The 20,862-nt window shown below is 40.1% G+C and overlaps 2 protein-coding genes across 7 annotated transcripts in view; both read right to left on the reverse strand.

Moving 5' to 3' along the window:
• crebbpa (CREB binding lysine acetyltransferase a) overlaps positions 1–4,509 on the reverse strand; it is a 44,796-nt gene extending 40,287 nt beyond the window's left edge. For 4 of the 5 annotated variants that reach the window (XM_087841920.1, XM_087841922.1, XM_087841919.1 and 1 more), the window contains exon 1: positions 3,606–4,509. In XM_087841920.1, the coding sequence (XP_087698046.1) occupies positions 3,606–3,693 (88 nt within the window). In that variant the 5' untranslated portion in view covers positions 3,694–4,509. Of the gene's footprint in view, positions 1–3,413; positions 3,489–3,605 lie in introns of those variants that run through there. The other variant, XM_087841921.1, reaches the window with a different exon arrangement.
• An 882-nt stretch (positions 4,510–5,391) lies between these two features.
• Positions 5,392–20,862, reverse strand: part of adcy9a (adenylate cyclase 9a) — a 44,276-nt gene continuing 28,805 nt past the window's right edge. The window contains exons 6-11 of one of the 2 annotated variants that reach the window (XM_087841923.1): positions 19,915–20,123; positions 18,803–18,962; positions 14,934–15,085; positions 12,889–12,918; positions 10,529–10,796; positions 5,392–10,222 (exon numbers count right to left, since the gene is read on the reverse strand). In XM_087841923.1, the coding sequence (XP_087698049.1) occupies positions 9,194–10,222; positions 10,529–10,796; positions 12,889–12,918; positions 14,934–15,085; positions 18,803–18,962; positions 19,915–20,123 (1,848 nt within the window). In that variant the 3' untranslated portion in view covers positions 5,392–9,193. The remainder of the gene's footprint in view (positions 10,223–10,528; positions 10,797–12,888; positions 12,919–14,933; positions 15,086–18,802; positions 18,963–19,914; positions 20,124–20,862) is intronic. The other variant, XM_087841925.1, reaches the window with a different exon arrangement.

Genomic DNA, 20,862 nt, shown 5'->3' on the forward strand with positions numbered 1-20,862 from the left:
AAATATCTTTTGCACTAGGGCTGTGCGATATGACCAAAATCTCATAAGATAAATATAAGACATTTATCGTCCCAACAACGATACATATCACAAAAATTTTACATTTTCTGTAAATTCTGTGAATTTCGGGCAACTCGACTTGCATGAAGTGTTTTCAGCTGGGTGCCATGTACCTGGAGTGGAGTGTTACATAAGTTGAACCGGCCGCAATTTTCTTTGTGAGTATTTATTACACGGTGTGCTGCGGGGAAAAGCCTATTCTAAGGTTTATTTTTTTAAGCACCTGACGGCTCTTTTTAGCTTCTCGTCCGTAAACACTCTGCATACTATTTCACGTGATTCCGTTTATTTTGAAAAATCTCAACCGGATCTTGAGCTTTATTGTGAAAGGTTTATGTGGAAAATAAACAAGCGGACGGTGGACACACGCGATGGTTTTACCGTCGTTGTTGCTAACGACAATACATAAAAACAGTCACTTGTCCGTCCATAGTGTGGTTATATTAAATATAAGAAAAAGGAGAGAACTTTAATTCTACAGTGACCATCAAAACGATGAAAAAAATATTGCCGAAAACAGTTTATTTTGCGAAACAAACGATAGCGTAATATGAAACGATAGGCGTTTTCATATTGTCATCCGATATATATCGTTATATTGAACCTATTCTGCACTGTATATGGTTCTAAACTACTGTGATTATTGTTACTTGTGTTAGCAACAGAAATGTGCAGCACTACTCAATGGCTAGACACCATTTAACCCAGCTAATATTTCTGGAGCCAACTAGCAGTAGTAACCACATTTCAACATCTAACTGACTAGTCACACATGTCCCAACTTTAAACATTGCTGTCCTAGGTCTCGTTTCTCTAATCCACAGCCGGAAAAAAGAGCAACCAAGTGTGAGAGTAAAGCCAACACAAAATTGCCTTGATTCTTTTTAATGGTTAGCAGGGACACCCCAAAGTTGCAAAAGACTTCCACTTATATATGGCAGAAAAGAAAAAAATCCCATGGCTTTCATTCCCAGTGAACATACATTAGTGATCATTTTAAGGGCTCAGTCACTTCAATGTGTAAATTATGGTAACTCTAAGAGTCAGAAAGAAGGATTATCCAGGACATGCCCATTAGTTAGCAACTTATCAATCACATAGATTGACAGTTAAACTCGCTCCTTGCAAGTCAAGTCTGGTCTCGAAAACACTAAAGGTGGTCAAAACAAAAATGCTCCGCTAAAGGCTTGATAGCAGCACTTCACTAACAGAGGGCCAACAGCTACCCTTAATAGCATCTACACTAAAAACAGCTTTCTTTTGTTTTCAAGACGTTAATGTGCCACACGCTGTAAACGATACAGTTGAAAAACGCATTCGTTTAATGTTTCTTTTCTGGGCTCTAAAGTTTCAGTTCTTGGTTAAAAAGCAAACATACAAGACACCAGCTAAACAAATAGGACTTTTTACATCGGAACCTAATGTGCCTCGATTACAGCAAAAATCATAATCAAGATGACTTTGATTAATACAGTAAGCCAGAGTTTCTACCCACATCAAAAAGATTTTGGATGCAGTGTATTTTCACAGAAGCCTTTCATATGTTTAAAATTAAAAAAATAAATAAAATCAAAACAACAGGTAAAGAGAGCAGGAAGGACACTGATAATACATTTTAGGTCCAGACTAATGGGTATTTTTGACCATAAAGCCTGTAAATTTGTGGAAAATCCCCAGGGGATGTTTGGAAGTGCAATTGTTGCACAGAAAACAGACCAGGTGAAGGACCTTGAGTGATACAATGACAAAACTGCTAATGATCATTCAACAAGTTCACCAATGGAAACAATGAGATTTTTAACAACTCTAGAGAGATCCGGTTAATGCTGGGCTCCAGCTAAAATGTCATTATGCCGTGAAGTGAACCAAACAGCAAAAATATGCACTATAAATGAAAGGTCTGTGCTTGATGTACAGCACATGGGAGAAAGATAAGAGAGAGAGCTTTGCAGTCAAAATTGGTTTTATCCCTAACACTTTATTTTCACTGAAATACAAAAACTGGAATTACTTGGTTAATTGCTGAGCCCTAGCTTAACTCTAAGTGGGGATGCTTCTGCACGTAAAGCATACATTACTTTCCAATTATGGTGAAAATATGAAATCAACTCATTTTTGTATCTTCATACCAGGAGCAGCATTTTCCCATCACAGAAACAGCGAGCGCTGCAGAAATGCAGTTCAGCTACTCCACTTTTGCCACACAGTACAGCAGATGAGTTAAGAGTGCTGCAATAACTCGGGTTTTCACTGAGGGCTCACAAACCACCTCAACAAAAACAAGCAGGGACAGTCTACCAGGTGAAAGAAAAAAGACATGTTACTCAAGTCTCCAGATGACTTTATAATTTCAGCTATAAAGTTTGGAAGAACAAGTCAAAAAGTTGATTTAAAATAAGCACTAGTCTTGTTTTATAATACAAATGAACTTTTTAAGGGCCAAGTGGGAACTTGCATCCCCAATCTTTGCTTTCCAATTACAAGAAATATGACAGACATTTCCTAATCACTCAGATTCCAATACTCAGAGCACACATACAGATTTCTATCTTGCATTTCTACACATTTATTTTCAGCAGTGCACACGTCTGCTGAGATGTGTGACGTTATAACCCTATCTGCACTCTCTGCAAGAATTCAATGAGTTAAAGGAAGCTAGCACCATCGAGACTGAGTGTGGCTATGTAGGCTTGCTCAGGGATAGATGGAGTGGCCATTGAGATGAGGTTTTTGGGTTTGGTTTTTTTGCCTATTAACACTTCGTTTTATAGCCACAAGCTGAACCAAGTGGGCACTACTACCAAAACGGTAAATGTTAACATTTACCGTTTTCTCTGACTGGTGATTACACACACCTAAAATCGTACCTGAAATATATGGAAATGGATGCAAATATTATCAGACTTAGAATTTAAAGGTGTACAAACATTGGCATTAAGTCGTATGTGATTTGGGATTTTGAAGACAATATTATTTAAGCTAATTAGGGCCTAGGTTACCTCTGTGAGTTTATCACGCCATGTGTACCTGCTGTTAATGCAGTATCAGGCTACCACAAAAGACACCACTTTGCACCTGATTCGTGAAATAATTACCATTTTAGTCTTTTGATTTTTCAACTATAACCCATCAAATTCTCTTTACTAACGAAAGCGTTACAGTAGAGCAATGCAAAGCTAATGCAACACCTCTGAAGATAACAAAAGTTACAGTTGTTGTAGCCATGACCATTTTAGACACTCAAGTTAGTTATTCTGCTGATCGTATTGTGTTATGGTTTGCTGCATAAGTTAAGGCGAGTGTACCAAAAGGCTGGCATTAGCGTATTAAGGGTAGGTGCAGTAAATGCTCACCTCAGAATGAAACCACAACACTGCGGTAAAACCACATCAACTGCTACCGAAAGAACACCCAACCGACTGGATAACGTGTAACGTTGCTACACGGGCATCGGTTGATTTAATACCAAGTAGTAAAAGAGAAGTTTCAGTGCAAATGTTCCTTACATTTGGGTTTGTGTGTGCCGACAGTGTCGAGGCCTTTACCTTGTCCATCAGACGTTGACAGGGCAGGTGAATTCAGTTTCGGCCGCTTAGAGAGTGGAGGTCCGGCGTCCAGCAGGTTTTCAGCCATAGTTGAAATCTTGCCTGGCCGGTCGCTTAAGTTGATGATTCTGATTAGCTTATTAGTAGAAAGTTGTTCAATCACCAAAAACCTTCCCGGTTAGCACGTTAGCAAGCTGACAGCCTGCTAACGTTGGCTAACTGGCTAATAGCTAGCTAATTGCCTGCTACCAGCTAAAGTAACTGTTAGCGTTTAGCTACTCCTCGCCGTGAGAGTCGGTGTCTTTTAAAAGAGATGCAATAGCGCCCCGCTTCGCCACCGCCATTCACCCCATGATAATCCAACACCCAACACCCACATTATTATCGTTAAATACCCCAAAATAAAATATTCCCCATGTAAAAATCGAGCCTCACACTGACGATCCAGTTAAATCAGGTGGATTGCTGCATTCCGGGAGAAAAGTCGTAATTTCTAGATGTTCAAAGTACCCATTTTGCGTGACGTCAAATTTCTTCATGCAAAAATCGCGCGAAGCTCCACAAAAATGCACAATTGCATAAAAATGCCGTATTTTTGCAAATCTCTTCGAAAGTCACGATCTGCTCACCGCTTGCCCACGGTAAACAATACTGCTCCCGAACGGCGACAGGGGCTGAATCACCGCACTCTGAAGGGGAAATCAGATATACGGAGCTTTTCTGCCCGACGACCACCAATCCAATTCCCGTTTTTTCGCACAAAATGTCTCCGAAGCGATATTACGATTTCGTTTTCGGCAGAAGGCCGCTGTCATATCACGGGAAGGATGCTCGATTTCTACGTAAAACCCAGTGTTGGACCGAAATCCTAATTCCGAGCCACGACAAGATGGCGGCTGTTGATTCCTTCGGTACAAAAAAGTTTTTTTTTTCTTTTCCAGATCGGCTGTAGAGGGGGAGGGGCCGCGCATTCACGCCCTACGTGAAAACACCGTCACCGCTGACCGCTGGGGGCGCTACAGCACAACCAGTGATTCACACATGCACTTTACAACCCATTTGATCCCATCTTTTTTTGTAAACTCGGGGCAAAATATATACATTAATGAATAAAAATATCTTTTTTAAGATGTTAACTTAAATATTTTACCTTATTTTTACAAATTCACGTGATTTTTTTCTGGAAAAAAGAAATTAGATATGAAATGTACATTTCAAGGATCTGAATTTCCTTTAATAACTGGAAAAATATGAATCTCTACATGATATAGGAGTTTTTTCGTCTACAATAAAAAATACTTAAAAGTTGTCAGTTTCTAGCCACTTATTTGTCATTTTTGAAATCGTGTTTTACTAACCTTCTTTTAAATTTGTTAACAGTTTGCAACAAATTATTAAAACATACCTTCTTGCAGTTAAAATGCACTTGGTTAATATAAACTGCGCCCCAACTTCAGTCATCAGCTGGCTGCTGATGAAGATCACAACCCTGTCTCCAATTTTGAGACCTTTTAGGTTAGGCCTAATCCTCCCTAAAACCTGGCTAATTTGCATGTTGCCTTTTTGAGAATCTCTAAGTTGCTTCCCTCACCTCTTATTTAGTTTTAATAATACAAAACTAAATGACAGTACAGTCTGTCATCACTCATTATATGCACAGAAATTCAACTCTACGTGACTTTACACGTTACAGTATGCTAGACAGTCCAAGCTTTCCGCTTGGAGATTTATTTCTCTCATACTGAAAAAAAAGAGGAATAAAGTCATATAACTCACACATAAGCAAACAGACACACAAAACTCAATCTGATAATACGTGTCTCTTATTCATTGTTTTTGGACAGAATCTGACACATGCACATGTATAAAAAAAATCATATGTGACAAAATAACTGCATATGTACAAACACTGAGTGCTTTGTGCAAATGTGTACAGATTACTATCACGTGTTGATAAATGATACATGGGTAATGTGCACAAAACGTACATTATACATCTCATTCATGAACATAAAACAAATACATTTCAAATCAAACAACACTGTTGAAAATCTGTCCCAGTGTAATTTAGAACACATACGGGTAGAATTTACTTGCAAATTATAATGAAAAGACGTGCAGCTGACATAATTTAAAATGAGTGACAATGTGATGCTTAAGTGCTGACACTCTATGCCTTTATGTATTTCCCTTATTTCTCTGTCATAAAGCAGAATCACACTTCTCCAAAAGGAAAAGAAAAAAAAAAAAGAGATGACTGAATGCCATGAACTTATCCTTTTTTAAAACGGGGAGAACTAGCTTCTGCCAAAACTGGAACAAATCATTTATAAATACACTGTCAAAGAAGGACAGTATTCAGGTAACCTTTAATGAGCAAAGCTTAGTGATTTGAATTTCCTGAATACTGGAAATATATGCATAATAATTAACATATATGTAGAATGACATTGAAATGAAATAGGATGACAGTATAGTACAGAATCAAACAAAAAATAAGGAGACTAGCAAAGAAGGAAACTACTCGCATGCAAACAAGTCTCACTCACACACATCTCCCCCTACTGCACCCCAGATCACATAAGTCAGCAGCGTGTAATATTTTAGTCATATGTGTGTGTACAGATTAGTGCTACTGGAGAGGATGTGTACCCACGAACCTGTGGGGTTCTTCCTACGCCACCTCAGATCTATGGCTAGTTAGTGTCACTGCTGTGCATGGTAGGGCTGCAGGCACATGGCCTGAAAATCCCATAGATCGTCTAACAACGCAAGGCAACAAGACGGTGAACTTTCCTTCGCAGCTGATACTCGATATTCTCCTTTATTTGTGTTCCATTGTGTGCTATGCTTCATTAGATTTGGCAAACAAGAGCAAGTGGAGAAAATGTACAAGTAGTGTAAATCTTTCAAAAAGTAATGATTCTGGGCAACAAAAGCAGGACTCATTTAACTATTTCAGCGTCTGCAGTGACGGCTTCTGGAGAAACCTCTTTGGATTTTCAGGGTATTAATGCTGCAGCGATTATGAAAGTTGATGCTATGATTAAACATAGTCCACATTCAAAAGGCACAGGCTGTGTATGTCCAGAGAGCTTAGTGAAAGAGGTAAATAAACATGTTTTGCTACAGGTCCCGACAGCTACATAACTCATCCTTCTTGTCATTTTGGCATTTTTGCACGTGGACAGATTTCTGAACAGAGAAAGTCCATCTAACCCAACTGCTGACAAATTTTTTAAACATGTGGTGGTGAAAGCTGAAAATGAATAATCCATGGATAAGGCAATAGCAAACTGTCCCCATTTCGATCTTTTTTATATGATTGAGTTGACGTAAAAGCTTATATTTCTCACACACTTAGGAAATATAAGAGAGAAACGCGTGCTTTCAGGAGAAAAGACAAAGCACGAAGTGAGGAAAGAGAAAAACGAGCAAGCGATTTAATGGGAGCACCACCACACTTTTCCAGATGGCTGGTCTGTGTCAGGAGGAAAGAACTGGAAAGAAGCACAAAAAAATATCTGGAATTTATCAAAAAAGAAACAAAACCTGCACACAACGACCATTAATTGTCTCAAATATACAATCACAATCTATCCTCTGCATAATGACAGCTTGGTAAAAAAAAAAATGAAAGAAGAAAAACTTTCTGGAAACCAAAAACTAAAAAAAAAAATAATAATACAGTCATACTTTCAGGCACCACAAACAATCAGCTAGATTAGGCTGCACTGCACCCATAATCACTCAATTAAAGTGGCACAATTTTATTGATTCAGTAGAGGCCCCGATTGGTGAAAAGACTGTGACAGGATCAAGGTAATACGTCCCGATCTTTCAACAGCAAATCACAAAGATAAAGGCAGACGACAATGATCTGTTGGGTAATTTGCACGGCTGGGCTGACCATTGTCTAGATTTTTTTTTCTTTTAGCAATGAAGGCAACGGAAATTAAAGAAAAGTCACAAGATTTGAGTCTGAGGTTTTACACACAGTACTGTGGAAACTGTCACTCATCTCTAAATTTAAACCCACGCCAACAGCCTGTGGACCACCCCATCACTGACCAAGAACTACGCAGTGATTGTCCCTCACAGTCCCATTTAAAGTTATACTTCACCTGAAATCCTTCGAGTATCAAGCGCTCACCTCATCAGAAGACAGGAATGGTGATATTCTGCATTTGACTTATTGACTCCAATGAAAACAAAATTAAAGCTGCCAATACTGCCAATACTTGCAAGTATCATACTACCTCCCAGCATTATTAGGACTCTCTTATAATTAATAATGAGTGAAATCTGTGTTGTTGGTGTGGATGTAAATGGGAGTACTCAAATTATGGTCGTTTGAATGAGTGAGTCTTGTATTTTGGCTATTTATCAGGATTCCAGTAGGAGCAAATGGGAGAGTGGCTGTATTCAGAGACAGGCCAACACGCTGCTGGCTTCCTCTTCACTCTTTTCATTTGGTCAAAACAAAAATACAAAATATCACCAGACAGATATTTGGTCTTCCAAGCAGGAGTGGTTCTGATCAAAGAAAAAGCTGAAATATCAGCGAGCTCGCATCGAGACAATTTTACACCACCTGTAAAATTGGACATGTGTGCGAGAGGTGAGCGTTTAATACCCGAAAGACAGATCCCAGTATATTTAAAGTGCCTTCCTGCATTTGTGATGGTCTCACTTTTTCAAACCACCTTTCTTCCAGATCTATAGTCCCTTATCTGATTAGATTTTGTCCTTTTGATTCTCTCAGCTCTGTTTAAAGTTTCTTAAAAGCTATTTATTGGTAATAACTACTGAATACAAGTGGTCGAAAAAAAAAGAAAAACACTGTGCAAGACCTGTGCTTAAAATGTGCATTGAGCTGCTACACAAACGAAAATCTCTGCAGCCTGCATGTCCCTTGAAAGTGAGACTCTGGCACAAATGAATACTGTATTAAGCCCTGATGTCAAAGCACAATACATAAATTAACACTGCTTCATGTGATTCCCTCATTCTTCCCAAAGTTTCCTGCTCCGCCTGTCATTCTGCATTGGCACTTATATAAAATCTAAAATAATTTCCCCTTAAGTAAGGTCAGGACTTTGATCAAGTTAAAACAGTTGATATGGCACAACAATGATTTCTGTAAGAAATACTTGCATTCAAAATAAAAGCATGAAAAAAGAAACCACAGCATATTCTGTAGTCTAACATTGTTAAAACTTGTTCAGTATTCATATTTTTGTTCACTGTTCTAATCCTGAAGGCACTTAATAACAAAAGCATCAACAACAACAACACCAACAGATCCCTCTTTCCCTTTTCAGCTTGTTCGCCATCATAAACTGCTGTGCTCAACACAGGTAAAACCCGCCCCAGGACTCAGGCAACACTTCCATGAAAGACATCAAGTACAATCTTATAGCCACTGCATCCACTGGTTTTGTTTTTGACGTGACCAGTCTGTCTTCCATGCCAAAGACACTTGCTTAAAGGAAAAGACATCCCGCCAACATCGGTAATCAGTCCTGGGGAGGCAGCAGCTGGGGGCAGTAAGAGGAATAGAAGACAGCGGGAGGAGACAGAAGGGATCAGAGGCGAGCATAAAACTCCTCATTGAGTTTAGTTAGCTCATTCGCTTCCTCATCTTCATCCTCCTCTTCTTGAAGCGCGAGAGGAGCTGGCTGCACCTGGGAGGGGCCTTGTGCACAACTGGGCTCTGGGCCTAGTTCAGAATGGGGAGGGGTGTGAACGTCTGTGGCAGGGGGCTGTCCAGCGTCCCTATATCCTTCCTCCCTCACTTCTGTGGGCTTAACTGAGACAGGCTCAGGGCCTACTCCTGGAGGCCTTATAGCATATTGGGGTTGAGTAGAGAGTGTGGAAAGAGAGGAGGAGGGAGGAGTGGAAGGGGCAGCCACAGGCTGGGCAGCTGAAGTCTCACTGGCAGGTAATACCACGGACGAGGGTCCAATTCTGACAGCCTGCTCCGCTTGATCCTGGTATATACTTTCCCCACTTTTTGGGTAAAGGAAAGTCCTCATTTGACCTTTGCCCTTAACATTCACAGTACCTCTATAGTCAAACTCTAAACCCATGGCACTGAGCACAGCATGGCTTTCCTCGCTCACTTGCACCCGACACTCCACGCCGGTGGAGTCCATGCGACTGGCAATGTTTACTGTGTCTCCCCAGATGTCATAGAGCAGCTTTGTGGTGCCGATGACCCCTGCCGTCAGGGGACCATGGTTAAATCCAATGCGGAGCTTGAACCCGAAGCCTAGCATGTTCTTGTTGAAATCATCCAGGACTCCCATCATCTCAAGGGCAAAGTTGAAAAGGGCCATGAGGTGAGCATGCGGAGAATCCGATTCATTCTCAGCCATCTGCTCGACGTTCAGTCCCGACGCAGCCATGTAGGTGGCCCCGATTGTCTTGATTTTTTCCACGCTTGAAAATTCAGGTTTGCGAAGGAGTTCGTCAAAGTCTCCAATCAGCTCATTCAGGACACGGTAGCACTCTTTTCCACCTTCATAGCTCTCTTCATAAAACTCACTGAAGTTCACAATACTGGCAAAGATCACACCCACACTGTCGTGGTTCTTGGAGTAGCTCTGGGTCACCTGAAATATATGGAGAGAAGAGGCTCATGTTATAATGGACTCACAAGAGAGAACTAACTTCAACTGTAGTCAATAGTTTGAACGCGTGTATACATGAGATTCAGGATGAATTTAGATTTCATTGTAAATGAACACAACTGCCATTTTTTGCTCATTAACTGCTAAAACTACTACTGCTGAATTTAGCCAGGATTTGCTTAATAATGGTTGATTACAAAGAATAAAAACCAAGAAAATGTTTATTTATTGATCAGTATTTAGACGATTAAGTTCAAGTTTAATAGTTCATTTAAATGGCAACAAAACCTTGAGCTGGTCAGCGACATGGATGGGGATGATGTTGCCGAGTAACCACTCAGCCTGATCTCGCATCATCTGGATCTTGGTGCGGTGCTTGTCAGCCTCGACGTTGCCATGGTAATGGAGACGGTAGCTGATCTCAAACTCGCGGTTGAGGAACCACACAAGGAGAAGAAGCAAGAAGAAGGCCAGGATGGCCTCTGAGATCAAAAGGTCAGAAAACATCTTAGGACCATTTTCTGAACTGCCGTCAATCAATGTTGAGGTGTTTGGTCTGTGGAAGAAAATGATGGGAGAATCAGAAAAGAATGAGGGACATATGGGAGAAATGATCAGATGAGAATTGAAAGACAAAAGATGGTAAGGAGATTTCTACAGAAATTTCTTGGAGAATCTACGACATAGCATCTTAATAAAGTTTTAACATATATCTTGCAGTTCTTAGTCCAGTTTTTAAGTTGCATGTGCTTAATCCGGATAACGTGCAGTAATGCTGGGAAATTTTGGTTTAGCCTTAATCAAATTTGATTTAAGATTTTTGGAGTCCAAACGTTGCCAAAGAGCAAGAGTATAATTTTGGACTTGAACGAAAATTCTGATTTATCGCAGAGCTGCCAGTTATAACTCCCCAACCACTGCTTATCTGCAGTTTAATTAATTCTGGAAGATTTAGAAACTAGACTTGAGTTAAAGAAGATGAAGGCTGATTGAAAATTTAAAAAAAAAAATCCAAAGTGATTTTCATCCAATCACTTTATGGATTTATGTGACAGATAAGAAAATTCAAGGAGTTATGCCTGGTAAATTTTATCTGATAATGCACTTTAGCTAAAAACTGTAATTAGCACTAGAATAAGACAAGTTATCCTCAATGTAATATTATTTGGGGGGTTATTTATCATCATCACCCCAATGCAGAACATGTAAACTGATGATGTCGAGATGTTCTGATGTACAATTGAAATTCAGTTATTTTATCAAGACGAAAGAATGAGGGAAAAAACTACTTGTGTGTGATCTGTGTCATATCTTACACAAACTCTGTGAATACATTGAATGTATAACACATGGGAACAGTTTGTAAAGCAGGTGTGCAGCACAGTATTTGTTCTAAGTAACCACACCTGCAGAGATTGTTTTGCATAGGGCTATGTGAGTAACAGGCAAAACAAGAGGTGCTTTGTTTTCAGCTTTGCCTTCCTATGAGTCTCAATTTCTGCTGCAACATTCAGATTGTAGGGTCAGAATTTAATGTGAAAAAAACAAACAAAAAACATTGATTATTTTTGCTGACTGTGCCCATCCCTTTATCCAAGCTAGTACTAGCAAAGTGTACCCAATAAAGTGGCCAGTAAGTGCATACCTATTAAGTATAATATCCGGGGGAAAATGCTTTTTAAAACCTTATTTTTGGAAAAAGTCCAAAAAAAGTCGTCTTTTTAACTCAGATTTGACTGGTGATTCTATACATGCAGTTTTATGTCCTGATGAAAATGTAAATTAAAGTGAATTTGCATAAAACTTCAAAATAGCTGACCTAACAAGGTCTAGAGGTGTTTCTATCCCCACATCCCCAGACTTTTTTAATGTTAAGTTGCTAAGTAACCACCAGCTGCTGGGCTACTGGCAAAGGTGGATGCTGAAGTTTTTCTTGCATAAAACATACCAACGCTTTATGACCCATGTGTGTATACAATAACTGCATGCATCTCACGCAAAGATTTAAAAAAAAAGAAGATGATCTCCGTGCCACATACTCTCATGTCTGGTGTAGCCACTTCCATTGATTATAATAGAAGTAAAATGCATACTTTAGGCATTCAGTGTAACCACAGTAAAAGGCTGTGGCCCACACTTATCCATCACTGATGGGGAGAAAAAGAATTACGGAGAATTTGTCTGTTTCAGTTTGTTTTTGTAATTCCCTTGATAAAAACTAAAATAAAAAATGCAATGTACAAGTTTACATATCCAACTGTAATATAAACAGGTGTATCGTGAATGCCCAGAAAAGGAGCCAACAAAGACCAAAGAATACAAAGAAGCAGTTCCCTACTTTCATTTTTTCTACTGCAGCCTTGATTAAGGCTTAGTTGTAGCCCTCATACAAGATTTAAGCCAGCATGAGCTGCATGAGTCATTTCCACCACTATTGGCATTTGCAGGCATTATTACTGCAGCACACAAAGAGGAAAACAGAGGAAGAGAGAGAGATGGATAGGAGAATAAAAAGCATGACCGTGTGAGCATAGGTTAAAGCTAGAGAGAGCTGTAGTTATGAGTAGAGAAAAAAAAAGAGTCGCTCCTGTTAACCCTTCAAATGTCAGTCATCAATCAAACCCCTCTGTTTCCAAGGAGACACTCACCCTTGAACTGGTAAGCTGTTATTACTCGAGCTGAAAGACACAAGAGTGGTGTCAGTCAGAAGACCAGTCAGGAACAGTCACACACATGCACACAAACACAAACAATACGCATGCATGACAGCATATAATCAGGGGTTAAAGTGGGCAGAACAAGCCAAAATGGTGTTTCGACATCTTCATTACAGAGTAATTAAATGCGATAGGTGGCTTAATACACCACAATCTCAAGCAGGATCATGTTTCATGGGGTTCCTTCTAGCTGATGCCAGGAAGATAATTAAGAAATCAAAAAGTAACATCACCCCATCATTATTTGGCGAACTAGCTATGCTAACCTATTTTTAAAATATTAGATGGGTGGTTAAAAATCCCAAACTCTATAGCATCATCACAGGTCAGCTGATCACAGCCTTTCCAGAAAGAAAACAAATCTACTTGAGCTCACAAAACAAATTAATTATAAATTATTCTGAGGAAAGACATTTTTTTCCTGATGAACTGCTTCACTGGATCTTGAGTGCTATTTGAATTCCTGCATATGATGTAGATATTCTTATTTCTGTTGCGGAATCTGCTACAGGTACAGTGCTTAAAAACTACCAATTCAAATCTGAGCCACAAACAAACAGGGCAGACTCAGTGCACCAATGCAAACCTCTTTCTTTAGCATTAAAAAAAGGACTTTTATTATTTACTAAAGAAGTTCAGTGTTAATTTTGAGACTAAAAAGCAATAATTGCAATAATTTTTGTAGTTCTATTGGTTACTATTTTTCCCTATTGGTATTTTTCCCAAAGTGCAAATTTGGCAGGTGATTGTATTTAAAATTAACAATGCAAATGCTTTTTAAAAAGGTCAGCAGGAGGCAATTAACTGCAAAAAAGTGCTTAAAAAAAATAAAAAACAAAAACAAAGGAAAAAGCCTGCCTTCTTTTGTGCCTGGTGTGGAGGTGATAGTTGCAGCTCAAAGTGTTAATTTGGAATGCCAGGGGGAGATATTATCGGAGTGATAATTGGCACGAGAGAATGATTGGCATAGAAGCGCCATGTAAAGCTTTGGCTCTGTCCTGTAGCTCTTTACTGAGCGCTTGTCCTGAATGTTTAGATCTGAGTCCCACATCTTTCTGGTCCTCTGTAATAGTGGCATTTTATTGAAACTGAGAAGAAGTCATCTCACTGCAAATACAAAATGCATGCATGCTATGGATGTTTTAAAGGCAGCAAAGTTACGTTTTTATAGCGAGAAGAGCAGTTTGCGCCGTAGATTTAATAATCCTGTACACAGAAATCAGTTCATAATGGAGCACAAAAGCCTCTGCGGTGTCTCTGTGCATACACAGATGCCCACAATGTCACAAACTCCCTCATGTATTTTGCTTTTTTCCCTCCTCTCCATCAGATCAATTACATAATATAATGAAATGTGCAGCTATTAATGCGACTCGGACTGGAAGCATGCAGAAAAAAGCAAGAGCAATGTGTGCATTTACAGATGAGGCACAGCTGCAGTAACTTCATTAAGAGTGGATTGCAAATAACCTTTTATGCTCTCTACATCCTGCAGGTCAGCTGTTATACACAGATGCCGTGTTTATATGGTAGAACAGTTTGAAATAAAGCTGAATAATGCTTGAATAATCTCTGGATGACTCCTACACTTCACCCGAGCTCTCCGCTCTCCCCTCCACAAAAGTCTCCATCGGTTTCTAACTGAAGATTTCTCCCTTTCTATCAAAACACATTGATTATTCTCCCGCTGACTCTCACTGATCTGAACTGCTGTTTCTGGAGAGAAAATGTGGAATACCTCCACTTACACTGTGCCATTTTAGTCAGTACATTGTACACTGAGGATTATATGTAGTGAATATATGCATGAGCTCTACAGACTAAACATAAAAGGTGCAAATTTGTTTTACAATAAGGGCTGGCTAGAAATCACTGCTCTACCCTTGACTACTTAAGTCTTTTATAGGGATTCATGATAGCATCCCACAGAGTACCCTGCACTTAGTGTTTGTGTGTATGTGCAGTTAGCGTCTCACCTTTCCCCATACAGAGGACTGCACAACAGCAGCAGCAGCAAAGCAACCCCTGTAGCAGTGGCCAGGATTGAGCGCATCCAGAAACTCAGCTGACAGAAGTTACAAAACTGGATGATGGCCAGGATGGTGGCACAGCACAGGAACGCGGTCACCTGAGGAAAAACAAAAGCTAGTTATTCAAATGTCTTAGCAAATACAACAGCAACAAAGAATTCTTGCACATTCAACTGAAGCGTGTGCCATAAAAACACCTACTAAGCACGTAGTGATGTAATGATGTAACACTGGCTACTCCTCAGCTGTAAAATCCAGGTTTTCTGTTTAAGCACTTAGTGGTTATGTTGTGTAACACAAGTGCATCACACTACATCTTTCACCACCAGAGCCAAAGCCAGCATGTTGTAGCCCAAAGACAATCCATAGGCTTATTGAATAAAATATGATAAAAGCTCGAAGGTTTCTGGATCAAAGTACTACAGTTCAGTTCAGATAACTGCTACCAGAAAGTGCCTTAAGATGATTACCCTTGTGAATTATTGCTACATAAATAAAATTGAATTAATTAGCTTTCCATTTCCCCCACGGCAAACGTTTTTCTCTACAGTTCTTGTTGCCATTTCCTTGGTATTTCCCTGGATTGTGTCACCAAAACTGCAATATTATATCCTAAAATGTCAAGAGCAATTCAGGGAATAAGTGCACAGACGTTTTCAGTTTTCAGGACTAGCTCTATAATTTCATGGAACATTTTCTTAAATTAATGAATCATTTTATTTGTTTATTGTCACAAATAGACCTTTACGACAATCAAAGGGATTCTATTTTGCTCATTTCCAATTTTCTCCATATTTTATTCTTGGACCTTACTATAGTATCTTTGCATGATTCTGATTTCAAAATAATCCTTATTCATCTTAACCTGGGCTGTAGTGCGACACTTCACTTCATGCACACTGTGAAGCAAGATTTTTTTTTGCACCTCTTCCTTTAAACTAGCTTTCTTCTCATTGGCTGGTCCTTGCAAACGATTAGAACAGCAGGTGGGTGGAGCTGTGGTGCTGCTGCATTCCCAGCCTAAGGTGGCATTATTAGGAATATCCTCTGTCACCGACTTCTTATAGAGCCAAGAGCAGGAAAAATTTAAAATTTACATTTAAAAAAAGCTTCCTGGTAGACGCACCTTAATTTGAAAATCCTAGGCGATTTTCAGAAAAGTTGACTCTGGTCTTGAACTCTAGGTCAGGGTCCTTGAGATTCAAACTTGTTTGAGATTTTTAGTAGGTGCACCTAAGGGATGAATTTAAAAATCCTACATCACGTCAGCCTTGAGTTGTCATATTCACAAACTTGGGTGTCAACAGCAACAATACCCCATCAACCTTTTAAGATTGAGGGGTAAAAACTGTCTACAACCAGACCTTCCCAAAGTGTGGGGCCCGCCCCCTAGGGGGGGCGCAGAGCCATTGCATGGGGGGGGGGGGGGGGGGGGGGCGTGACCATTTTTCATGTAAAACAAAGGGGGGCCCAGCAAAAAAAGTTTGGGAACCACTGGTCTACAACAGTGTTTAGTGCAGTCTGAAACCTGCACTTTGGCTTGAAGGGATTACTTCTATATATAGCATGAAAATAACTGGATGGATTTCAAAACAATGCTGTCAAAATGAGTTTTTCACCAATGTTGAAGATTTAGCACTGAACAAACTGTAGTGTGTTCAATCTCAAATTGAAATCCACCACATGAGCAAGTGTTGGGCCATCTACACTAAAGCAGACTCATGCTGCAAGAGAAAACCTAAGCACAGAATATTCCAAAATGTGTTGGTAAGCTGAGGCATTAAGAGTCCCCTTCACTGGAACGTTCCAGACTCAGACTCGTCAGACAGAGTGCCAGATAGAGAAGCATGATTTGTCACCCTACAGAACATGTTTCCACTGCTCAGGAGTCCAGTGGTGGCTTGCTTTATGCCAGCGGTCCCCAACCTTTTTTGCGCCACGGATCGGTTTATGCCTGACAATATTTTCATGGACCGGCCTTTAAGGTGTCGCGGATAAATACAACAAAATAAAACTAGTACCGGTACCGAAAAAAAGAAGATTTATTCAAAACACACATGAAAAGACCCAGGAAAACAGAGTTAACGATAAAAACGATAACAAAATAACGCTGAAAACCGATAAAAACCCTGAAAACCATACATTTCACACCTGAGCCTCAACTCTCACGGCCCGGTACCAAACGACTCACGGACCGGTACCGGTCCAAGGCCCGAGGGTTGGGGACCACTGCTTTATGCCACTCCATCCGATGCTCGGTATTGTGCTTGGTGCTGTAAAGCCTGCATGTAGCTGAGCAGCCATGGAAACGCATGCAGTGAAACTCCCGGCACACAGTTTTTGTGCTGATGTTGATAAGTCTGCAGCACTCAGCAACCCTGCTCTGCAACTTTACATGGTCTGCCACTTCATGGCTGAGTTGCTGTGGTTCTTAAACACTTCCACTTTGCAATAATAATACCACTTAAAGTTCATCATATAATATCTAAGAGGACAGAAATTTCACAAACTGACTTGTTGCAACGACAGCATGCTATTACAGTGCCACGCTTGAATTCAGGGAGCTTTTCACAGCAGCACAGTCTTTCACAAATGTTTGCCAAAGCAGGTTACAAGGGCCAGGGGCTTGATTTTATACACCTGTGGTAATGGGCCTGAAACAGCTGAAGCCAGTGATTAGGAGGTGTGGCCCAGTACTTTTGTCCATAAGGTTTAGCTTTGTAAAGGGATCCTTGACCCAATAATGTGAGCTGTTTTGTCATAGTTTTGGGGAAATGTCTTAGTGGTCAGGTCTAAGCAACATAAATGAAATATAATGTGATTTGTAAAAGTCTAAAACATAGTGATTTAGGCTCTTAGAAATACGCAGAGCTCTTTGACAGCAAAATGAATTTGGGGACATTTTCACGCTGTTAACAATTACATTGACAAGATAAGATCTTTTCCCAGCTCATCACTACACATGTCCTCCCCTCTCCCTGTCATGCCCTTCCACCCCACCCTAACACCCCACAACCCTCACTCAGCACTGTTATTGGGCCTTAACATCTTCAAAGGCATTAAAGTCCAGAAAACTGCATGTCTAATTAGCAACTCTGCCTGAGACTGTCGCTTTGATCTGCGAGCCCTGAAGCGACGGCGAGAGCTGAGGCGAGAGAGTGAGCAGGGTGGGAGAGAAATGGATAAAGACATCAGGTGTTGGAAAAACAAGATATGAAACCAATGCACATCTTGCAAGCAGCCGTTGGCTCCAACATGAAATACGAGACTCATACGTATACAGAGCTGGAAATGCACTTGACTTAAAACGCCGCAAAACAAGCGCAACTCAATCTTAACACATGCAGGACTCAAAGAAGGAAAGTCGACATTTCTGGTGCCAAAATCCATGCGTGTTCATTCTAGTGGTCCTATAACAGGTTAACACCAGCTAATGAGCTGTTTTAGACCATGATGAGTTTCAAATCAGCTTAGAGATAACAGTCAGAGTAAACTATTACTCAAAAGCAGGGACAACAGAGGCACAGTAGTTGCAGTTAAATCAGCAGCAATACAAGTACTATTAGTCCCAGCATGGCGTCTTTAGTAGTCGTCCTGTCAGCAGTTTTAACTGCAATCTCTCTGAATGATACCAAGAAGCAGCAACTATGACGGTGCAAGTTTAGTAGGGTTACATTTTTACTTTAAACTTCTCCTTGAGATACTTTCAGATAAGAAATGTGTGAAATATTTTGAGGCTGTGAACCAGAAGATATTTGGGATGTTTAAGAAGTTTTGTTCTCTGATCACGACAAGAGTTTAATTTTAGTGTTTACCTGAGGTTCCGGCTGGACGCCTGAAGTGAGGTGGGACAAGACAGAGATGGCAGGGAGAGAGACCAACACGGCACCGATCACGTGACGAGAGACCCAGCCAGAAACTACCAGGAGGAGGGAGTGAGTACAGCTCATCACCTCCTCCAAGTAGAAGGCCATGCTGCACGAGAGGAGCAGAGAAGAGAAGGAGGAATCATTTATTGTCTTAATGAAAATCAGAATGAACAAAAACTTTAAACCATAACTGAAAAATTTCAAAGTTAGACAGAAAATAAAGTAGAGAAAAACACGCCGCCTCTTCTCCTCTATCTTCCTCAATCCTTGCTCAGTCTGGGAAAAAACTGCAGCAGATTCTCATTACCCTTAATTATGATACATTATTAAAACAATAATACTGTCCAAGTCACAGCAAGAAGATGAAGATTTATTGCCCATTTAGGCAAGACAATAAGTGAAAATTAATTAATCTTTAAATACTCTCCATGCACAGTCATTAAAGTAAGTACCACAAGAAAACACATCCCGAGCACTACTCAGAGTATTGGAAAATCCAAGGAGAAGTTTGGTTTTTTTCTCTTTAAGCCTGGTATGAGTTTGTCATTGTGCCGGTTTCTAAGCCAGTAATTGACTGGGGAAATTTCTCCGTGGTGTGGAAGCCAAATAAAACATAAAACAGTGTAAAACAATTCATGCTAGTCTCAGTGGAAAGTCACAGTCCTGCATGTTGGTCTATCAGTAGTTTCAGTTCCGTGGCACTGAAGCCCAAGAGATACAGATTTTTATTCGACTGCGACGGCACTCGACTTGAAAACAAACAATTGCGTATTCTTACGCCCAGCTGGAACCGCACCGAGAGCAACGGTATAAATAACACTTGAGCGAGTTCTCTATCCCGCCAGGAAAAATTAAATCTGGGGAAAACACTGAGGTCTTGTCATTGTTTCGTAAAAAGGTCAAATGTTGAGACAATGAATGTGTTAAGTTATAAAATAGCTTATACAAATGTTTTTATTGGCATATCGGTCAAAACATTTTTGATATACAACATGTGTGCGCACTCACTAACACCCACAAACACTCTCCATCTGCATCAGCTGCCTAAACATCCTCACCGTATGGAGAGCACCAAGGAGGCCAGCTCAAACAGACCAGCCAGGGGAGCCAAGGCCAGGGCAGCGGTAGCCAGAGTGGATGAGCTCATGAGAGGTGGAAGAAAGCAGGCCAGGGTGAGGGCCAGGAAGACAAAACAGCTGAGGAGGACATCCAATAAGGAGCTGAAGGTAGTGCTTGCAAACGTCTGCACCGGAACCATGTTTCTGACCTAAATGGGAGGAGTCATTGCAATTGCTCATTTTTACAGAAACTACTAAATCTAAATGCAAAACAATGTACAGACACAATGAAACTTCCAAAATATTTCTTTTACCTTTTTTTTATCAGTAGTATCCAGATCTGCGTTGTTTTTACACGGTTTCCTAATCTGATTTAATTTAAAAAAATGTTACTGCCTTCTGTAAACTGACAGATTATTTCTAAATTAATCACACTTCTTCAGTGGGTGTTAAAAAAACCCCAACTAAATCCTATTTTCATCCTTAAAGGGAGGTGCAAAACAACAGTAAAAGTGACAAATAAAAGCTTTTTTACAAATGCAAAAATCACCTGAATTCTTCCAATTGTTTAACAATTCTTTCTAGACACGAATGCACAAACTAAAACTTGTGCCGCTTTAGCCAATAATAAATATTATTTACATACTGAATATATTTTCACAGCTAAACCCAAAAGTCATAGTCATGTGCAAACTCTTATGATCACACACTGTAGACATTTTGCGTGAAGTGATCCTAGTGTTATGGGGTTTTTGTTTTTTTGTAGTAACACTGGTTTAACACCAGGTGGCTACAAGACTTTGAGGTCAATGCAGGCCAACTGGAACTGGTCCTGTGTGTGTGTGTGTGCCTGTGTGAGAGAGCATGTGGTATAAAATTTCGGAAACAAGAGGGGTACAAGGAAAAACTTACAACAACTCCACCCCATCGGTCAAAGAGACAAGCACG

The sequence above is a fragment of the Neolamprologus brichardi genome, chromosome 6 (genome assembly GCF_056152115.1).
Source record: "Neolamprologus brichardi isolate AB-2024 chromosome 6, ASM5615211v1, whole genome shotgun sequence".
In the NCBI taxonomy this organism is placed as follows: Eukaryota; Metazoa; Chordata; class Actinopteri; order Cichliformes; family Cichlidae; genus Neolamprologus; species Neolamprologus brichardi.